Below are 22,840 nucleotides of genomic sequence, written 5' to 3' on the forward strand. Positions count from 1 at the left end.
TTTTCTCAGGGTATATGCCCAGTAGTGGGATTGCTGGGTCATATAGTAGTTCTATGTTTAGTTTTTTAAGGAACCTCCATACTGTTCTCCATGGTGGCTGTATCAATTTACATTCCCACCAGTGGTGCAGGAGGGTTCCCTTTTCACCATACCCTTTCCAGCATTTATTGTTTCTAGATTTTTTGATAATGGCCATTCTGACTGGCATGAGGTGATACCTCATTGTAGTTTTGATTTGCATTTCACTAATAATAAAGTGATGTTGAGCATCTTTTCATGTGCCTCTTGGCCATCTGTATGTCTTCTTTGGTGAAATGTCTATTTAGGTCTTCCGCCCATTTTTTTTTTTTTTTTTTTTTGGCTACATTGGGTCTTCATTGCTGTGCATGGGCTTTCTGTAGTTGCGGTGAGCGGGGGCTACTCTTCGTTGCGGTGTGCAGGCTTCTCAGTGTAGTGGCTTCTCTCATTGCAGAGCACAGGCTCTAGGCACGTGGGCTTCAGTAGTTGTAGCATGTAGGCTCAGTAGTTGTGGTGCACGGGCTTAGTTGCTCCACAGCATGTGGGATCTTCCCAGACTAGGGCTCGAACCCGTGTCCCCTGCATTGGCAGGGGGATCCTTAACCACTGCGCCACCAGGGAAGCCCTTCCGCCCATTTTTTAATTGGGTTGTTTGTTTTTTTTGATATTGAGCTCCTTACTGTCTCTTCATCTTGATATGGGGAGCAGAGGGGGTGAATTGAGTATGAGCCCTCTGCCTTCTTGTTGAGTTTCTTTGTGAACACTCTCATGGTGAGAATTGGCCATTCAAATGAAACTGGTCCTCAGGATGGCTGGGAAATGGAGCTGGGGATGGAGAGTGCTGCCAACGAGCAATGCTGACTCTAGATTTATGAGCCACTTGTATTTCCTGTTGAAATATGTTGGTGTCATTTGTTTTTCTTATTGGTTTGTAGGAATTCTTTATATTTTGGGAAAATTTGTGATATGAGCTGCCAGCGCATCTCAGGAGACCCCCAAAATCCAGATTTCTTTCCCTCAAAGATCACGGCTCATTGTGTACAGGAGGGAGACAGTAAGCAGAGGGTTGGGCACTAAGCAGCCGTCCTTCGGGTGCGTGCGTGGCTGCCGGCCTCTGAATCCCCAGCCGGACCCTGCTCTTGGGAAGCTTCCGTCCGCCAAGGTCTTCATTGTAGGACCTGTGACACTGACCTGAGAAGTGGTGATGAGCTGTGTCCAGGCTGGTGCCTGAAACAGTGGGCAGCACCATCCATTTCTGAGAACCCAGGCTGGGAGGTGGTACTGGTGGCTGTTGGTATTGATACCAGCCACACCAGCCTTCCAGCCAGAGGGCACATCCTCTGTCTGATAGTTTGCCTCTGGTGCCACAGGCAGACAGAATGTTTTGCTTTGCTTGTAGCAGTTTATTTCATTCCCTTTCATTTTTTTAAATTGCACTTTTCAGGTTTTTTTAATTTTAAATTTATTTTGAATGATAATGTAGTCACATACCTCAAAAATTAAAAGGTACAGTAGTTTTGAAATAAGTTTTGAAATCAGGAAGTATGAGACTGCCACCTTACATCATCTTTTTCAAGATTCATATGGCTATTTGGGGTCCCTTGGGATTCCATAAGAATTGTAGGATGGATTTTTCTATTTCTGAGAAACATGCCGGTAGGATATTGATAGGGAGTGCATTAAATCTATAGATTGCTTTTGGTATTATTGACATCTTAACCATATTAATAAGTCTTCTAATCCATGAACATGGGATGTCTTTCCATTTATTTATATCTTCTTTAATTTCTTTCAGCAACATTTTGTAGTTTTCAGTATACTAGTCTTTCGCCTCCTTGGTTAAGTTTATTCCTAAGTATTTTGTTCTTTTGGAGCTTATTGCAACTGGAATTGTTTTCTTAATTTCTTTTCCAGATTGTTGGTTGTCAGTATATAAAAACGCAGCCGATTTTTGTGTGTTGATTTCATGTTCTGCACACTTGCTGTATTCATTTATTAGTTCTAACGGGTTTTTTTCCGGAATCTTTAGGGTTTTCTACATATAAGATTATGTTGTCTGCAAACGAATAAGTTTACTTCTTCCTTTCAAATTTGGGTGTCTTTTATTTCTTTTTCTTGCCTCATTGTTCTGGCTAGGACTTTTTAGTATTATGTTGAATAGAAGTGAAAGTGGGGCATTCTTGCCTTGTTCCTGACCTTAGAGCAAAAGCTTTCAGTCTTTTAACACTGAGTATGATGCTAGCTGTGGGCTTTTCATATATGGCCTTAATTTTATTGAGATAGTTTCCTTCTATTACCAGTTTGTTGATTGTTTTAGTAGTGAAGGGGTGTTGAATTTTGTCAAATGCTTTTTCTGCATCAATTGAGATGATCTTCTGGGATTTTTTTTTCTTCATTCTATTAATGTGGTGTATTACATTGATTGATTTTAGTTTCTTAAACCACCCTTGCATTCCAGGAGTAAATCACACTTAGTCATAGTATATAATCCTTTCCATTTGCTGTTAAATTCTGTTCACTAGTACCAGTACCGGTACCAGTCTGCAGCCTGTTAGGAACCAGGTTGCACAGCAGGAGATGAGTGGCAGGCAAGCGGGTGAAGCTTCATCTGCTGCTCCCCATCACTCCCCATTGCTCACATTACTTCCTGAACCATCGCTCGCATTACTGCCTGAACCATCCCCCCATCACTCCCATTACTGCCTGAACCGTTGCTTGCATTACCACCTGAACCATCCCCCCCATCATTCGCATTACCACCTGAACCATCTCCCCCATCACTTGCATTACTGCCTGAACAATCCCCCCATCACTCCCATTACCTTCCTGAACCATTGCTTGCATTGCCGCCTGAACCATCCCTCCCATCACTCCCATTACCGCCTGAACCATCTCCTGCATCACTTGCATTACCGCCTGAACCATCACCCCCATCACTCACATTACCACCTGAACCATCCCCCCATCACTTGCATTACCACCTGAACCATCTCCCGCATCACTTGCATTACCGCCTGAACCATGCCCCCCCAACCACTCGCATTACTTCCTGAACCATTGCTTGCATTACCACCTGAACCATCCCCCCCATCACCCACATTACTTCCTGAACCATCTCCCCCATCACTTGCATTACCACCTGAACCATCCCCCCATCACACATTATTTCCTGAACCATTGCTCACATTACCGCCTGAACCATCTCCCACCTCCGACCCCCAGTCCGTGGAAAAATTGTCTTCCACGAAACCGGTCCCTGGTGCCAAAAAGGTTGGGGACCACTGCACTAGTATTTTGTTCAGGACTCATCAGTGTTCACAAGGGACATTGGACTGTTTTCTTTCCTTGTAGTGTCTTTGTCTGGCTTTCATATCAGGATAATGCTGGTCTCATACAATGAATCTAAACATGTTCTCTTCTCTTCAGTTTTTTGAGAGAGTATGTGGAGGATTGTTGTTCATTATTCTTTAAATTTTTGGTAAAATTCACCAGTGAAGCCATCTGGTCAGTCCTGGGCTTTTCTTTGTTGGGAGGTTTTTGATTACTGATTCAATCTCCTTGTTACTTTTAGGTCTGTTCACATTTGCTATTTCTTCATGATTCAGTCTTGGTAAACTGTGTATTTCTAGGAAGTTGTCCATTTTATCTAGGTCATCCGATTTGTTGGTATACAGTTGTTCATAGTATTCTCTTATTTATACTCCTTTTATTTTTGTGGCATCAGTTGCAATGTCCCTATTTCACTTCTGATTTTCATTATTTGAGTCTTCTGTTTTTCTTAGTCCATGTAGCTAAATGCTTGTCAATTTTGATGATCTTTTCAAGGAATTCATTTTTGGTTTTATTATTTTCTCTATAGCTTTTCTGTTCTCCATTTTACTTATTTTCTGATATGTATGATTTTCTTCTTCTTGTTTTGGGTTTAGATTGCTTTTATTTTTCTAGTTTTGTTAAATGGAATGTTGTGTTATTGATTTGATTTGTGAATCTTTCTTTGTAGATTCTTATAGCTATAAATTTCTCTCTAGCCAGTGCTTTTGCTGCATTCCAGTATGTTGTGTTTTCATTTTCATTGTCCCTAGATATTTTTTAATTTCCCTTGTAATTTCTTCTTTGGATCATTGATTGTAACAGTGTGTTAATTTCCACATATTTGTGTGTGTTCCAGTTTTTCTTCTGCTGTTGATTTCTAGTTTCATTCCATTGTGATTGGAAAAGACACTTTTATGATTCAGTCTTTTTAAGCTTATTGAGACTTGTTTTGTAGCCTAATATGTGGTCTGTCCTGGTGAATGTTCCACATGCACTTGAGAAAAATGTATATTCTGCTCTTGTTGGGTGGAGTGTTCTGCATATGTGTCCTTTAGGTCCAGTTGGTCTATACTGCTTTTCAGGTCCTCTATTTCTTATTGATCTTCTGTCTGCTTGTTCTATCCATTATTGAAAATAGGATATCGAAGTCTTCTGCAAATTGTAGGACTGTCTGATTTCTCCTTTCAATTCAGATAATGTTTGCACCATGTATTTAGGAACTCTGATGTTTGGTGGGTATATGTTTATAACTGTTACATCTTCTTGGTCAATTGACCCTTTTATCATTATACAGTGTCCTGTGTCTTATAACAATTTTTGACATAAAGTCTATTTTGTCTATTATTAGTATAGCCATCTCTTTTCTATTTTGCTTATTATTTACATGGGATATCTTTTTGATTCTTTCACTTTCAACCTGTGTATATCCTCCTTTAGATCTAAATGAGTTCCTTGTAAGCAGCATATAGTTGGATCCTGTTCTTTTATCCATTTTTTGATTAAGGAGTTTAATCCATTTACAACATGTGCTGTATTTCCACTTACGCTATACAAGACTGCTTTTAAATTTTTTAATTTCCCTAAAAGTTTCACTCCTGCTTCTTTCCACAACCTTAGACATTCTGTTGTATTCTACCTATATCTCTTGACCCCAGGTTCCCAGGGGTCTGCAGTTCCCCTGCAGCTTTCACATGCCACAGTGCTCACCACTGCCTTTTGCAGCCTCTGTCCTGATATCTGTACTATGCTACTGTCCCCATCAGTACTCTCCATTCATTTAGGTTTTCTTTAATGCCTTCCAGTAAAGTTTTTTAATTTTCAACACATAGGCCATATGCATCTTTTTTTAGAATTATTCTTAGATATTTTTTAATTGTGGCTATTCTAAGTGATAAGTTGTTTTATGTTTTCTGATTATTCATTGCTGCTGTACATATGCATTTGACTTTGGTATATTAATCACCAGCCATCTTTCTACACATTTCTATTATTTTTATTAATTTGTCCATTAATTGTTTTGCATTTTCTATGTGGATTAAACAATGAAGTCATCTCAAATAATCTTTTTATTTCCTATTTTCCAATTCTAAGTTTTCTAATATTAAATTCTCCTTGATTCCCAGGATAAACCCTACTTGGTCATGAGTTACCATCTTTTTTTTTTTTTGGCCACGCAGCACAGCCAAAAAAAAAAAAAAACACTTTATTGTGAATCTTGGTATGTCTTCCTTTGTAGGTAATATGTTCTCGTACTTTAGAAATTTTCAGAAATTTTCTGTCTTTTATATCTGAAAATTCTGTGTATTTCATTCTAATGTGTCTGGTTATCAGTTTTCCCGTATATTACTTGATCAGCACTCAGTGGAACCTTTCAACCTAAGGCCATTCGTTGTTGTTTAATTATGTGAAATATACCCGTATTATTTCTTTAAATATTTCCTTCTCTCTTCTTTCTCTGTCTCCTGTGGGATCCATTATGTGGATGTTGGGCCTATCTGCTGCGCTCCACCTGCCTTTGTAGGCAACGGTACAGTTTCTCCTCTTACAGTTTCCCCTCTGCCTGCCTCCCTGCTGAGTGTGGGCTCCTCCTCCATCTGACCTCACTCTGACTTGGTCTTCAGCAGTGTCCAGTCTCCTGCTAATCCCATCTCCTTCAACCACTGTGTTGCTCAAACTTTGTATCTACACTTGGTTCTTTTCTATAATTCATCATCTTGTTACCACACTTGTTTTAACATATTGGCCCTTCTCTTCCAGTGGTCAGTGCTATCAGCTGGTGGTTTTCCCTTTGCAGCAGCCGTGCTCCTCAAAGGTCTATGCAGTGGAGACCCTGTGTGGCAGTGCATGTTGCAGGAGGGTCCAGGGAGACATGGTGCCACCCAGGGTAGAGGAGGCATAGGCAAGAGCTGAGGGCAGAGACTCCAGGACTGTAAAACCAAGGCCAGTCACTGCCACCCAGGCACCTCCTCGCCCCTGGCCTTGACCTCAAGTCCCTGGAGCACATCCACATAAGGGAGTGGCCCCTCCAGGATAGCCGTCTGCCTGGCCCTCTGCCCTGGTAGCCTTACTTCCATCCTGCTCTGGAAGGTCAGGCTACTCTGGCCACTAACCAGTGCAATCAGAGGCCAGCGGTGACTGTGCCAACAGACTTAGGGGACACGGAAGAGGAGAACCTACCTGGTACCCACCCTTGAACTGTGTCCCTCCCTGGGCCCTGCCACTCCACCCCACGTGCCCAAGCTCAGCTTTTTAGCTGTCCCAGGCCTCCCAGCATACAGAGAAATTGTTCTCATCCATCTGTGGTTTCTCCAGGGGGTGCCCATGGGGCAGATGGGCACAAGGGTCTTTGATGGGCCAGGGAAAGCCCCACAGTCTAGCTCTCCTCACTGTCAGTTGCACTCAGCTGTCACTCCTGTATCCACAGGGTCTGCGGAAGAGGGACCTGCTAAAGGAGCTGCTGCCAGTCATCGGGCAGAACCTCCGCTTCCAGCGCCTCTTCACCGAGTGTCAGGAACAGCTCGACATCTTGAGGGACAAGTAGCCTGCCCAGCCGCAGCAAGGGCAGGGCCACACTCTCGCCGCTGAGGACACGCAGGTCGGCCTCTTATCTCGCTGGGGTACAGGATGAGGAGACACTGGCAGGAGGTGGGCTGTCCTGCACCAGTACCGGCCCAGCCCCTGGACACACTTCCCCTGTGTCCTGGGCCTGTTTCTCCCTCAGGGGGAGTGGCTCTGCCTGCAACTCGTTCCTCCCTCCAGGACCCCGGTGCGGAGCTGGGGCTCTGCCCAACTGCCCCGGGGCCAGTGAGGCAGCCCAGGCCTGCCGTCTCCAGCACGGTCCCCAGGTGGACACTAGCCCTGCTACTATAGGCGCCGTGCTGCTCCAGCTATGACGAATGAGCCATTTGTGAAAGAGAGAACCGTGAGACGTTAGCGTATTATGCAGTCAGTAGACTGACCTGAGACCTATGTAAAAAGAAAGCCTATTCCAACACATGGACTATTTTTGTACTAGAATTTGCTAACTTGTAATATGGAATTTTCCTTTTGGCCAATAATCAGGATTTCCCTATAAGTCACTTGGACATTGGTCACTTGTAGGAAATTTAAACTCTAATTATGACAGCTACATTGAAAAATAATTGTACTGAAATTAACTTGTCTATCTTCATTTAGTTTTAATTTTTAAATGTTTGTAAAAAGAGACTTTTGAGGGGGATGGGACAGAGGGTGGGCGATTTCTTTTGTAAGTGTAAAATAAATGAACACGCATTGGATACCAAATGGTCCTGACTTCCCCTGCCTTTTCCTTCTAACTTCCACCTCCCTCCCCTGCACTGTGAATCCCTCGCCTTTGATGTCATCTGATCCCCCAGCCCCTCCATGCAAAAAGTCATTTCACGGCGTGGAGTCACTTTCCTGGTCGTGCAGCATCTCAGGCTGAGCTGGGCGAGCGGACTGGCCACCATGCACCTGTCTTCTCCCAAGCCAGGTGGAGAGGTCCTTGGTTCTGTCTGTGCTGTGCTCTGGGTCCCTGATTGTGCTGGGCACCAAGGAAATCATGTAAGGAAATCCATAAATACAGACTTGAGTTTTCTGAAGCATTATCTGGAAGCTGGGATTTCCTTAGAAAGTGGTCCCGATGCTGACCCACAGGAGAAGAGACAGCCAGAATCACGGAATCCTCAAGCCTGGTGAGGGCCAAGCACCTTCTCCCCTGGGTCCTGGACCTCCTCGGCACCTCCCTGCCAGGTGGCCATCCCATTGCCTGTCTCACTCAGAAGTCACGTGGCTGCATGAGAACCAGGCACACGTGCATGCCCGACAGAGCCAGCACACACACTGCATCTGGGCATGGACACCCAGAAGCCAGGCTACAAGTGTGAGCTTTTCTCTGAGGAATGAGGAGCCAGAGATGCTGCGCAGGCATTGAGAGCTCTGGAGCCCCAGGATGCACGCAGCCTCGGAACTGACAGGCCTGCCTGGGATCCAAACCAGGAAAAACGTGGGCCTCACTTTTTAGCTGTCAAAGGGAGGTGAGGTTAAGAAAACGTGCATGGTTGTGAGGACCAACTGGGATCACAGTGGCAAAGTCATAGCACTGAGCACATGTTCCCGTGAAGAAAACTTTGACAATCGGTGTGTTTATACACTATTATTTGGACAGGAGAGGAGACAAGCAGCAGAAAGACTGGTTGGAAACTTCTGCTTCCAGCCAAGATGGATTGACAGGGACCAAATTGACCCTTCTGCCTGAAACAACCAAAGGAACCAGTCAAAATACATGAAACAATGGTCTCAAGGCACTCGATATCAGAAAACAAAGGACAGTGATCCCTGGGAGATGGAAAACAAAGAAGATGATCCCTGTGACTGCCCCAGCTTCCTACCTGGAGAGAGAGTTTCCAGGCTGCAGCAAAGGGAGGGGAAGCTGAGGTAGAGCCCAACGGAATACTTGAGTCGAAGACATGAAGCTGAGAGCCCAGGAAGACCAAGGCAGCTAGAGTTTTCAGGACAGAATCCCAGAGAGGAGGGAGCTCCATGGAGAGAGAACCCTGGAGCTCAGCAGAGGGAGTGCCTTTGCATATTCAGCTGCATACTGATCTGTGCTTGTGTGATGAGGAAACGGCTGAGGCCAGGCAAAGAACCATCTGAAAGGATTAGGGTGAAAATTGTCTAGTTGTCACCCAGGGCTGGGAATAGTGCCTGTTCCTACCAACAGGACTAGAAAAACTCATAACTCACAGGCTTGGGATAGAAGAGTACTCAGGAAGTCTTGCCTCAGTTTTGGAGAATAATTAGAGCACTGATCCAGATCCATCTAACAGAAAATAAAGCAAGACCCAAAAGGATCAAATTGTTTCCAAGTAATTAATTACATTGCAAACCAAAGTTCAAGAGAATTTATAAGAATACAGAGGTACCCAACATCCAACAAGGTAAAGTTTACAGTATCTGGCATCCACACCAGGCATACAAAGAAGCAGGAACACAATGCAAAATGAGAATAAGCAATCTTACTGATCAGTCAAAACTGGCCCAGAAGTTACACGGATATTAGAATTAGCAGAGAAAGACATTAAAACAGTCATTATAACACTATTCCTTATGTTCAAAAAAGTTAAGTGGAGACATAAAACACCGTAACAAGGAAGTTGCAATCAAACTTCTAGAGATGAAAACCTGTAACATGGAGATGAAAAATGTGTGGAATAGGATTAATGACAGATTAGACATTGCAGAAGAGATTAGTGAACTTGAAGGCAGAGCAATAAAAATGCTCCAGGGCTTCCTGGTGGCACAGTGGTTGAGAATCCGCCTGCCAACGCGGTGGACACGGGTTCAATCCCTGGTCCGGGAAGATCCCACATGCCGCGGAGCAACTAAGCCCGTGCACCACAACTACTGAGCCTGTGCTCTAGACCCCGTGAGCCACAACTACTGAGCCCATGTGCTGCAACTACTGAAGCCCGCGCTCCACAACAAGAGAAGCCACCTCAATGAGAAGCCTGCGCACCGCAACGAAGAGTAGCCCCCGCTCGTGGCAACTAGAGAAAGCCCACACACAGCAACGAAGACCCAACACAGCCAAAAATAAATAAATTAAAAAAAAAAAATGCTCCAAAGCAGACAATCCAAAGGAGGAAAGAAAAGAAAAGAGCATCAGTAAGCCATGGGACAACGTCAGATAGCCTAATACACAGGTAACTGAAGTCCTCAAAGGAAAGGAGACAGAAGGTGGTGATAAGAAAAAATATTTGAATAAATAACGGCCAAAAATTTGCCCCACCCTTCCTGCTGTCCCTTGTGCTCCTACAGGCAACCTCTGTGCCACTGTGCCCTCATCCCTACCCATAATGCCATGCCTGCTGACCTCCCTACCCCTGTCCACTGATGCTCCACACCTTCCCACTACCTCTGCCTGCTGACCTTGTTTGCACGCAGAGCACTGGGTGTATCTTCCTGGGCTGTATCTCCCTGCCTCTCTCCAAGTTCTGACCTGATCCCCTTAGGCCCCTCCCAGCTTCAGCCTCCAGATCACCTGTGAGAGGAGTCAGAGCCCTTTACACATTAGGCTGGTGCTGTGGGAGGTTGTATATACCTGCAACAGGTACACTGAGGAGATAAGGCAAAACCCATTGTCTCTTTCCATGTTAAGTCTATTATTCCTGTTCTCTCATATATATGGCAAATATTTTCTCAGTTCTTCACCTTTAAATTTTATTTGTTTGTTAATTTAAGCTTTTAATTTTTGTGAAATTTAATTTTTCTTTTTTTTAATATAATTTTTTAAAAATATTTATTTATTTGGCTGCTCCGGATCTTAGTTGCAGCTCATGGGATCTTTGTTGCCATGTGCGGGGTCTTTGTTGTGGTATGTGGGATCTTTTAGTTGTGGCATGCAGGATCTAGTTCCCTGACCAGGAATCAAACCCTGGCACCCTGCATTGGGAACACGGAGTCTTAACTGCTGGACCACCAGGGAAGTCCCTAATTTTTGTTCTTTTGTAACTTATTTTTACCTTAGGACACTTCACCAGATACATGGATGGCAATTAAAATAAGCACAAAAAAAGATGTTCAATGTCACCAGTCATTTAGAAAATGCAAATTAAAACCACAGTGATATAACAGCACATACCTATTAGAATGTCATAAAGTTAAGAATATATGTAAAATACTGAGTATTGAGGATGTGGAGCAACTGGAGCTTTCATATATTGCCAACAGGAAGGCACAATAGTATAGTCACCTTAAATAGTTTGACAGTTCCTTGCAAAGTTAAACATACACTCATCAGAGGACCCAGGTATTCCACTCTTAGGTTTTTGTTTTTGTTTTGTTTTTAAAGATACATAACATTTTTCATCACAAGGATATCTCATGTTTCCCTTTAAAAAAAAATAACGGCTTTACTGAGATAAAATTCTCATAACATGTAACTCACCTATTTAAAATGTACAATTCAGTGGTTTTTAGGATAGTCACACATATGTGCAACCATCACCAGTTACTATTAGAATATTTTCATCACCTCAAAAAGAAACCTCATGCTCTTTATCATGCTCCATCCCCCCATCCCTACCATCCCAAAGCAACCACCAGTCTACTTTCTGTCTCTATATGCTTGCCTATTCCAGTATTTCATACAAATGGAATCATAGACTGTGGTATTTTGTGACTGGCTTCTTATATAGCATAATGTTTACAAGATTCAATCATATATCAGTACTTCACTCCTTTTTATGGTCAAATAATATTTCATTGTATGGGTATACCTCATTTTGCTTCTCCAGTCATCCACTGATAGACGTGTGGGTTGTTTCCAATTTTTGGTGATTATGCATAATGCTGCGCTAAACATCTGTGAATATGTTGTGTGGACATGTTTTCATTTCTCATGGATATATGTGTAGAAGTAGAATTAGTAGGTAATAATGTGACTATAATTGTTTGAGGAATTGCTGTACTGCCTTCCAAGTGACTGCACCATTTTACATTCATACCAGCAGTGTATGAGGATTCTGATTTCTCCACATTCTCACCAACAATTCTTTTTTTCTTTTTGGCCACGCCTCACGGCTTGTGGGATCTTAGTTCCCCAGCCAGGGATCAAAGCCAGGCGCCCAGCAGTGGAAGTGTGGAGTCCTAATCACTGGACCGCCAGGGAATTCCCTCACCAACAATTCTTATTGTCTGATTTTTTTTATTATAGTCATCTGAGTGGGTGGTTTTTTTTTTCTTCTTGCTTTTTTTTTTTTTAACATCTTTATTGGAGTATAATTGCTTTACAATGTTGTGTTAGTTTCTGCTGTATAACAAGGTGAATCAGCTATACGTATACATATATCCCCATATCCCCTCCCTCTTGCGTCTCCCTCCCACCCTCCCTATCCCACCCCTCTAGGTGGTCACAAAGCACCCAGCTGATCTCCCTGTGCTATGCGGCTGCTTCCCACTAGCTAACTATTTTACATTTGGTAGTGTATATATGTCCATGCCACTCTCTCACTTAGTCCCAGCTTACCCTTCCCCCTGAGTGGGTGGTTTTGATTTGCATTTCTCTAGTGACAAAACATGTTGAGCATTTTTTAATGTGTTTATTGGCCATTTGAATATCTTATTTGGAGAAATGTCTATTCCGATTCTTTGCTAACTTTTTTTTATTATTATTTATTTATTTACTTATGGCTGTGTTGGGTCTTCGTTTCTGTGCAAGGGTTTTCTCTAGTTGCGACAAGTGGGGGCCACTCTTCATCGCGGTGCGCGGGCCTCTCACTATCGCGGCCTTTCTTGTTGCGGAGCACAGGCTCCAGACGCGCAGGCTCAGTAATTGTGGCTCACGGGTCTAGTTGCTCCGCGGCATGTGGGATCTTCCCAGACCAGGGCTCGAACTCGTGTCCTCTGCATTGGCAGGCAGATTCTCAACCACTGCGCCACCAGGGAAGCCCCTTTGCTAACTTTTAAATTGGGTTATTTGTCTTTATTATTGAGTTGTGGGAGTTTTTTTTATACATTCTACATACAAATTCCTTATCAGATATATGGTTTACAAATATTTCCTCCCATTCTGTATATTTACTTTCTTGATAGTGTCTTTGAAGCATAGAAGTTTTCAGTTTTGATGTAGTCCATCTATTTTTCTTTCGTTGCTTGCGCTTCTCTGGTCTCATCTAAGAAACCATCGCCAAATCCAAGACCATGCAAATTTACCCCCATGTTTTCTACTAAGAGTTTTATAGTTCAAACTCTTACATTCAGAACTTTGATCCATTTTGAGTAAATACTTGTATATGGTGTGAGGTAAGAATCCAACTTCACTATTCTGTTTGAGGCTATCCAATGTCCCATCAACATTTATGAAAAGTTTGTTCTTTCCCCCATTGAATGGTCTTGCCACCCTTGTTGAGAATCAGTTGACCATAGACACACGGGGTGTTTCTGGACTCAGTTCTATTCCATTGATCTATATGTCTTTTCTTATGCCAATATCACACTGTCTTGATTAATGTTGTTTTACAGTAAGTTTTGAGATCAGGAAGTGTGACTCCTCCAACTTAATTGTTCTATTTCAAGATTTTTTTTGCTATTCTGGAGCCTTTTGAGTTTCCATATTAATTTTAGAATCAGCTTGTCAATTTCTGCAAAGAAGAAAGCTGCAATTCTGATAGGGATTACAATGAATCTGTAGATCAATTTGGGGAAGGCCATCTTAAAATATCTTCCAATTGATGAATACAAACAGATTACCATTTATTTAGGTCTTTAATTTCTTTCAGTAATGTTTTATAGTTTCTGGTATATAAATTTTACTGTTCTTTTATAAAAATTTTCTATGTAATTCTTTTTAATGCTATTATAAATGGAAGTGTTTTTAAAATTTCACTTTCAGATTGTTCACTACAAGTGTATAGAAATACAATTGATTTCTGTATATTACTCTTGTATTCTGCAACCTTGCTAAATTCATTCATTAGTGTTAATAACTTTTACTGGGATCCTTAGGATTTTCTATATATAAGGTCATGACATCTGTGAATATAGTTTTACTTCTTTTCCTACCTAGATGACTTTTATTTCTTTTTCTTGCCTAATTGCTCTGGCCAGACCCTCTACCTAGTACAACGTTGAATAGAAGTGGCAAGAGTGGACATCCTTGTTTTGTCACTGATCTTAGGGGGGAAGCACCCAGTCTCTCATCATTAAGTATTACACTAATTCTGTTTTTTTTATAGATGCCCTTCATCAGATTGAAGAATTCCCTTCTAATGCTAATTAATTTATTTTGTATATTGAACCATCCTTGGTTCAAGATAAATCCCACCTGGTAATGGTGTATAATTTGTTTATGTGTCACTGTATTTTTGAGGATTTTTGTGTCCATAGTCATAAGATAGATTGTTTCGCAGTTTATTTGTGAGGTCTTTTCTGGTTTTGGTGTCAGGGTGTTGCAAAATGAATGAGTAAGTTGGGAAGTATCCCCTCCTCTTCTGTTTCTTTGAAGAATTTGTAAAGAATTAGTAATAATTTTTTTTAATGTTTGGTAGAATTCAGCAGTAAAGCCCTATGGGCTAGTGCTGTTTTTGTGGGTGGTTGTTTTATTACTAATTCTATCTTTCTGTTTCTTATAGGTCTATTTGTATTGCCTATTTCTACTTCAATCAGTTAGAACAGTTCATCTTTCTAGAAATTTGTTCATTTCATCTAAGTTATCCAATTAATTGGCATATAATTGTTCATAATATTCCTTTATAATCCTTTTTATTTCTGTAAAGTTAGTAATATCCCCTCTTTCACTTCTGATTCTTATAATCTGAGTTTTCTCTCTTGTGTTCTTGGTCAATATAGCTAAATGTTCAACGATTTTGTTGATCTTTACAGAAAACCAGCTTTTGGTTTTCTTTATTTTCTCTATTGCTTTCCTATTCCTTATTTCATAAATTTATGCTCTAATCTTTATTACTTTCTTTCTTCTGCTTGCTTTAGGTTTAGTTTACTCCTCTTTATCCAGTGTCTTAAGATGGAACGTTATGTGATTAAAGCTATAAAATTTCCCTCTAAGCACTGCCTTAGGAGCATCCTATGAGTTTTGGTATGTTGTGTTCTGGTTTTAATTCATCTCAAATTATTTTCTAATTTCCCTTTTGATTTCTTCTTTGACTCATTGGTCTTTTAGAGTGTGCTGTTTAATTTCCACATGTCTGTGAATTTCCCAATTTTATTTTGTTATGGATGTAACTTTATTCCATTGTAGTCAAAACACACTTTGTATGGTTTCTATCCTTTAGATTTACTGAGGTTTGTTTTATGGCTTATGCCAGAAGTGTTCCATATACACTTGAGAAGAACATATAGTCTATTGTTAAGTGCAGACATGTTGCTCTTTTACAGCCACACCACTTCCCTTTCACCCCATGATCTCCTTAACTCATAGCAACCACTAATCTGTTCTCTACATCTGCAATTTTTCATTTCAAGAATGTAAAATAAAAGGAATCATTCTGTATGTAATCTATTGGTATTGGCTTTTTCACTCAGGATAATTGAAGATGAATTCAAATTGTTTTATGTATCAATACTTCGTTCCTTTCTATTACTGAATACTATTTCATGGTTTTGCTACATAGTTTAACTATTCACCTGTTTAAGGACATCAATCAGGCTGATTCCAGTTTTTGGCTATTACAATTAAAGCTGCTATTAAAGTTTTTGTATAAACATAAATCTTTGTTTTTCTGAGATAAATGCCCAGGAGGACAATTGCATGATACAGTAGATGCAGGTGTAATTTTTTCCTTTCTTTTTTTTCTTTTTTTTTTTGGCCATGCTCCGCTGCACAGTTTGCAGGATCTTAGTTCCCCGACCTGGGATTGAACCCGGGCCACGGCAATGAAAGTGCTGAGTCCTAACCACTAGACCACCAGGGAACTCCCTGTAATTTTTCAGTAATCTGACAAAGGCAATTCAATGAAGAAAGAATAGTCTTTTCAGCAAATGCTGCTGGAAGAACTGGACATCCACATGCAAAAAAAGAAAAAATGAAAAAAGGATCTAGACTTTTTAAATGCTGCTCTAAGAGAGCTTTAAGAGAATGAAAAGACAAGACTCAGACTCAGAGAAAATACCTGCAAATTATTTATCTGATAAAGGACTTCAATGCAATATGTACAAACCCTTTAAAGATCCCTAAAATTTCAGCAATAGGAAAATAAGCAACACAATTAAAAAATGGACAAAGATCTGTACAGATACCTCACCAAAGAAGATATACAGATGGCTATAAGTATGTAAAAAGATGCTCAACATCATATTTCGATAGGGAATCTAAAATTCAAAAAACAATGAAATACCACTATATACCTATTAAATTGGCTAAAATCCAAAAATCTGACACCACCAAATGCTGGTGAGGATGTGGAACAATAGGAACTCTCATTCAGTTCTGGTGGGAATGCAAAATGGTACAGCCATTTTGGAAGATAGTTCTGATAGTTTCTGACAAAATTAAACATAGCCTTACATATGATTGAACAATTGCACTCCTGGGTATTTACCCAAATGACTTTAAAACTTATATTCATTCAAAAACCTACACATGAATGTTTTAGTAGCTTTATTTATAGTTGCCAAAGACTGAAACAACCAATATGTCCTTCAGTAGGTGAATGAGCAAACTGTTGTACATCTGTGTGTTGGAATATTGTTCATCAAGAAAAAGAAATGAGCTACACAGCCATGAAAAGATGTGGAGATCTTAAATGGATATTGCTGAGCCAATTTGAAAAGGCTACATACTGTATGATTCCAATTAAATGACATTCCGTAAAGGCAAAACTATAAAGAGAGTAAAAATGTCACTGGCTGCCAGAGATTCTGTGTCTGGGGGCGGGGTTTGGACAGAAGGGAATGGATGAATAAGTGAAGCACAGGGGATTTTTACAGTGGTGAAACTGTTCTGTACAATACTATAGTGGTGGGTACATGACATTATGCATTTGTCAAAATTCACTGAATGTGCAACACGAAGAGTGAACCCTAATGTAAACTATAGACTTTAGTCTTTAGTTAATGATGATGTATTAATATTGGTTCATAAATTGTAACAAAAGTACCATACTAAGGCAAGATGTTAAAAAACAAGGGCATTGGGGTATATGGGAACTCTCTGTAGAGAGAGAGTTCTAAAGGTTCTGAGGTAACTACTCAATTTTTTTTTTGTAAACCTAAAAGTGCTGTACAATAATTGTCTATTAATATTTGAAAACCTATTGGACATATTTGTGTGGGTCTTTTTCTGGGTTCTGTACTCTGTTACTTTGATCTATGTGTCTGTCTCTTTGTCACTATCACATTGTCTTAATTACTATAGCTACATGGAAAGGCTTAACATTGGGTAATTTTCCAAATTTGTTTTTCCTTTTCAAAACTATTTTAGCTATTCTAGGGCCTGTGCTTTCCATGTAGATTGTAGTATAAGCTTGTCTGCATCTTTTAAAAAGTACCTGGATTTTCATAGTAATTGTGTTAAAACTGTATACCATTTTGGGGGAAATTGATATCCTTACTATGTTTAGTCTTCCAACCTATGAACATGGTATGCTTCTCCATATATTTAGATCTTTGATTTCTTTCATCAGCACTGTGTAGTTTTCATCATACAAGTCCTGTACCTGTATTGTCAGATTTACACCAAAGAATTTTTTTGGAGCAATTACAAATATGTTGTATTTTAATTTCAGTGTCCACATGTTCATCGCTGGTATATAGAAATATAATTGATTTTTATATATTGATCTTATATCCTGCAACCTTACTAAATTCACTATCAGTTCCAGGATTTTTCTGTAGATTCCTTGGGATTATCCACACAGACAATCATGTCATCTGAAAATAGGGACAATTTTATTTCTTCCTTTCTGATTGGTATTCCTTTTATTTCCTCTACATTATTACACTGGCTGGAATTTCCAGTATTTTGTTGAGTGTTTTGTAATTTGTTTTTTGCTTTTTTTTACTTCAGTCACTTTATTCGAAAATCCAGTTAGTGATTTAATATCATGGTTCTTTTCTTGCACAGGTTACTGAGGCCTAGAATTGACACGAGGCCTGCTAGGCAACCGTAGCAGCCATTGTTTTGAAAGCAGCATATCTGACGGTCCTGGGCCCTTTAGAGTCTCTACAACGTCTCTGAATAAAAAGCCATCTGACAACAGGGGGATAGATTTCTTGTTCCTCATTTTAGGGGCAAAGCATTCAGTCTTTCACCGTTAAGTACAATGTTAGCTGTAGGTTTCTGGAGATGTTCTTTATCAAATTGAGGAAATCGCCCTCTATTCCTAGTTTTGTGAGAGTTTTTATCATGAATAGGTGTTGGACTTTGTCATATGTTTTTCTGCATCAATTCAACTATAAGATGATGTGATTTTTCTTACTTAGCCAGTTAGTACGGTGGCTTACATTGATTAATATTTGAACACTGAACCAGCCTTACATGCCTGGAATAAACCCCACTTGGTCATGGTATATAGTTCTTTTTATGTATTACTTAATTCCATTTGATAATACCTTGTTAAGAATTTTTACATGTATATTCATGCCTGTAGTATCCTGTTTTGTAGTACTTGTCTAGCTTTCATAACAGGGTAATACTAACTTCATAAAATAAATTTGGAAGTGTTCCCTCCTCTTCTGTTTTCTGGAAGAGATTGTATAGAATTGGTGTTGATTCTTTAAACAAATTAGTAGAGTTCATCATGAAAGCATCTGGCAATAGATATCTCTTTTTCAAGAATTCTTTAACTACAAGTCCAACATCTTTAATCGTTTTATGACTACTCAGATTATTTCATGTTAGGTTGGTGTTATAGTTTGTATTTTTTTGAGGAATTGGTCCATTTCATCTAAGTTGTCAAATTTACTTTTGTGGAGTTGTACCTACTATTCTCTTATTCTTTTGATGTCTACAGGGTTTGTCATGATAACTCGTATTTTATCCCCTATTTTGTTTCTAATATTGGTGCTTTGTGGCTTGCCTCTTTTTTTCTTTGTGCATCTTGCAAGAGGTTTGCCAATTTTATTGATCTTTCAGAACTTTTGTTTAATTGATTTTCTCTCTTTTCCACTTTCCATTTCATTGATCTATGCCCTTGTTTCCTTACTTCTGCTTTTTTAGTGTTACTTTGCTTTCCCTGAGATGGGAGCTTAGATTATTGACCTAAGAATTTCTTCTTTTTTTCCAGCTTTATTGAGATATAATTGACATAAAACACTGTGTAAGTTTAAGTTATATAGTGTGATGATTTGATATACGTATATATTGTAAAATGATTACCACATCAGGGTTAGTTAACACCTCTATCACCTTACATAATTACCATTTCTTTTTTGTGGTAAGAACATTTATGATCTACTCTCTTAGTAACTTTCAAGTATATAGCTGGCTTTAGGTAGTATGGACATATTAACAATATCTATATTCCAATTAATGAACACAAATATCTTTCGATTTATTTGTGTCCTCAGTTTCTTTCATCGAAGCCTTATAGTTTTCAATGTACAGATCCTTCACCACCTTGACTAGATTTATTCCTAAGTACTTTTTTGTTTTTGATGCTATTATGAATGGGATGGTTTTATTTCTTTTTTCAGATATTTCATTGTTAGTGTATAGAAATGCAACTGATTTCTGTATGTTGATTTTGTATCCTGCAACTTTACTAAATTTGTTGATTAGTTCTAACAGTTTTTGGTGGAGTCTTTAGGATTTTCTATACATAAGATCATATCATCTGCAAACAAAGACAATTTTACTTATTCCTTTCCAATTTGGAGGCCTTTTCTTTCTTTTTCTTGCCTGATTGCTCTGGCTAGGACTTCCAGTACTATGTTGAATAGGAGTGGTGAAAGTAGGCACCCTTGTCTCGTTTCTGATCTTAGAGAAAAAGCTTTCAACCTTTTACCATTGAATTTGATGTTGACTATGGGCTTATCATTTGTGGGCTTTATTATGTTTAGGTATAATCCTTCTGAAAGATCAATGAAACTGGCAACCCTCTTGACCCACTGGTTGTTCAGGAGTGTGTTGTTTAATTTCCACATATTTGTAAATTTTCTAACTTTCCTCCTACTACTGACTTCTAGTTTTATGCCAGTGTGATCAGAAAAGATACTTGGTATGATTTCCATCTTCTTAAATGTGCTGAGACTTGTTTTTTGACTTGTCATATGATCTATCTTGGCGAACATTCTGTGTGCACTTAAGAATGTGTATACTGCTCCTATTTGGTGGAATGTTCTGTATATGTCTACTAAGTCCATTTAAAACTATATTTCAGGTCTAACATTTCCTTATTGCTTTTCTATCTGAATGATCTAGCCATTGTTGAAAGTAGGGTATTTAAATCCCCTACTATTATTGTATTGTTGTCTATTTCTCTCTGCAGATCTGTTAGTATTTGCTTAATCCTTCTAGCCACTCTATGCCTTTTGATTGGAGAATCTAATCCATTTGCATTTAGAGTAGTTATTGATATGTAAGGAGTTACTAGGTAATAGGAATTTTCAGGTTATTGTAGGTAATGCTATCTTATTCATTGCTTTCTACCTTTTTTGTAGTTCCCTTGTTCCTTTCTCCCTCTCTTGCCTTTCTTTGTAAATTGATAATTTTCCTTAGTGATACGCATTGATTCTCCTCTCTTTATCTTGTGTGAATCTACAATAGGTTTTTCTGTTGTGGTTACCATGAGGCTTACATAAAACATTTAACAGATATAACAGTCTATTTTGATGCTGATAACAACTGAACTTTGATCACATACAAAAACTCTACCCTTTTACTGCCCTCCTTTAATATTTTTGATGTCACAATTTACTTCTTTTTAGACGGTGTACTAATTAACTAATTATTTTAACTATAGTTATTTTAATACTCTTGTCCTTTAACCTTTATACTAGAGTTAACTGGTTAACACACAACTGCATTACAGTATTAGAGTATTCTGAATTTGACTGTATACTTTACCAGTGTGCTGTATAGTTTCAAATGTTTTCATGTTGCTAATCAGTATCCTTTAATTTCAGCTTGAAGAACTCCTTTCATCATTTCTTGTAAGGCAGGTCTAGTGGTGATGAACTCCCTCAGCTTTTGTTTGTCTAGGAACATCTTTATCTTTCTTTTTTTTTTAATTTATTTATTTTATTTATTTATTTTTGGCTGCGTTGGGTCTTCATCGCTGCACATGGGCTTTCTCTAGTTGCGGTGAACAGGGGCTACTCTTCGTTGCGGCAGGCAGGCTTCTCATTGCGGTGGCTTCTCTTGTTGCAGAGCACGGGCTCTAGGCGTGCAGGCTTCAGTAGTTGTGGCACATGGGCTCAGTAGTTGTGGCTCATGGGCTCTAGAGCACAGGCTCAGTAGTTGTGGCACACGGGCTTAGTTGCTCCATGGCATGTGGGATCTTCCCAGACCAGGGCTTGAAACTGTGTCCCCTGCATTGGCAGGTGGATTCTTAGCCACTGCATCACCAGGGAAGTCCCAACATCTTCATCTTTCCATCATTTCTAAAGGACAACTTTGCCAGATATAGAATTCCTGGTTGGCCTTTTTTTTCCCCTTTCAGCACTTGAATATATCAGGGAATATATTATCCCACTTTCTTTTGGCTTGTTAGGTTTCTTCTGAGAAATCCACTGATAGCCTTATGGGGGTTCCCTTGTAAGTTACAAGCTTCTTTTCGCTTGCTGCTTTTAAGATTCTCTTTATCTTTGGTTTTTGATAGTTTTATTATAATGTGTTTTGGAGAATATCTCACTGAGTTTGTTTGGTGACCTATGACCTTCGTTAACTTGCATATCTAAATCTCTCCCCAGATTTGGGACAGTCTCAGCCATTATTTCTTTAAGTAAACTTTCTGTCCCCTTATCCCTTTCTTCTCTTTCTGGGACTCCAATAATTCACATATTGTTTCTCTTGATGCTATCCCATGTATCAGGTAGGCTTCCTTCACTCTTTTCATTCTTTTTTCTTTGTTCTCCTCTGACTGGATACTTTCAAAGTTCCTGTCTTCTAAATCACAGATTGTTTCTTCTTCTTTATCCATGCTGCTGTTGGTGCTCTCTGTTTCATTTTTCATTTCAATAACTGAATTCTTCAGCTCCAGAGTTTCTGTTTGGTCACTTTTATGACTTCTTTCTCTTTGCTACCTTGTCATTTTGTTTGTGTATTGTTTTCCTGGTTTCATTGAATTGTCTTTGTGTTTTCTCGTAGCTCATTGAACTTCCTTAAAACAGCTATTTTGAATTCTTTGTTGGGTAAGCCTCAGATCTCCATATTTTGGGATTGGTTACTGGTAGATTATTATGATCCATTGGGGTGTCATGTTTCCTTGATTCTTCATGTTTCTTGAAGTTTTTGCACTGATGTCTTTGCATTTGAAGTAGCAGTCACCTCTTCCAATCTTTACTAGCTCCCTTCAGGAGAAAAATACCTTTTATCAGCCCTGCTAGTGATTCTGAGGCTTTCTCAGACCTTCTATGGAAGGTCTGAGAAAAAGTGCTCCACACTTTTTGCTCCCTCTTGTGGCAGAATTCTTAAGATTGTATGCCTTCTCTCAATCCCGCGACACACCAGGCTGGGTGCTGATAGCCTCCCTTTTTCTTTCTCAAGTGTGGCAGTAAAGCTCACGTTTATGTCTCTCTCTGGCCTGCAGATTTGGGCTGGCTTTCTGTGCATGCCCAGTAGTTGTCTGCCAAAGCTCGCTCTTGCCACTGTCATTGGGAGCGCACACAGGGAGCCAGCCACAGGATGGGGGTGTAGATGAGGCATGCAGAGTGCTGGGGGTGCCATGAACCAGTTGGGAGAATTTGTGGGTGAGGCATACCTAGCAGCTCATAGGCAGCTTCTTGATGGAGTCTGTGATATGGTTAATAAGGTTCACATACTTTCAATGCCCTCCAAGAGTCCTATCTGCTGCTCCCCCAGCCTCTTCCCAGCTCCCCAGTCACACAGGCCATG

At 39.8% G+C, this 22,840-nt stretch overlaps 1 protein-coding gene across 5 annotated transcripts in view; it reads left to right on the forward strand.

Annotated features, from left to right (window-relative positions):
• Positions 1-7,539, forward strand: part of LOC133075466 (protein HIRA) — a 74,126-nt gene extending 66,587 nt beyond the window's left edge. For all 5 annotated transcript variants that reach the window (XM_061169726.1, XM_061169727.1, XM_061169728.1 and 2 more), the window contains one exon: positions 6,755-7,539. In XM_061169726.1, the coding sequence (XP_061025709.1) occupies positions 6,755-6,871 (117 nt within the window). In that variant the 3' untranslated portion in view covers positions 6,872-7,539. The remainder of the gene's footprint in view (positions 1-6,754) is intronic.
• The last annotated feature ends 15,301 nt before the right edge of the window (positions 7,540-22,840 follow it).

This window comes from Eubalaena glacialis, chromosome 15 (assembly GCF_028564815.1).
Source record: "Eubalaena glacialis isolate mEubGla1 chromosome 15, mEubGla1.1.hap2.+ XY, whole genome shotgun sequence".
Taxonomy (NCBI): Eukaryota; Metazoa; Chordata; class Mammalia; order Artiodactyla; family Balaenidae; genus Eubalaena; species Eubalaena glacialis.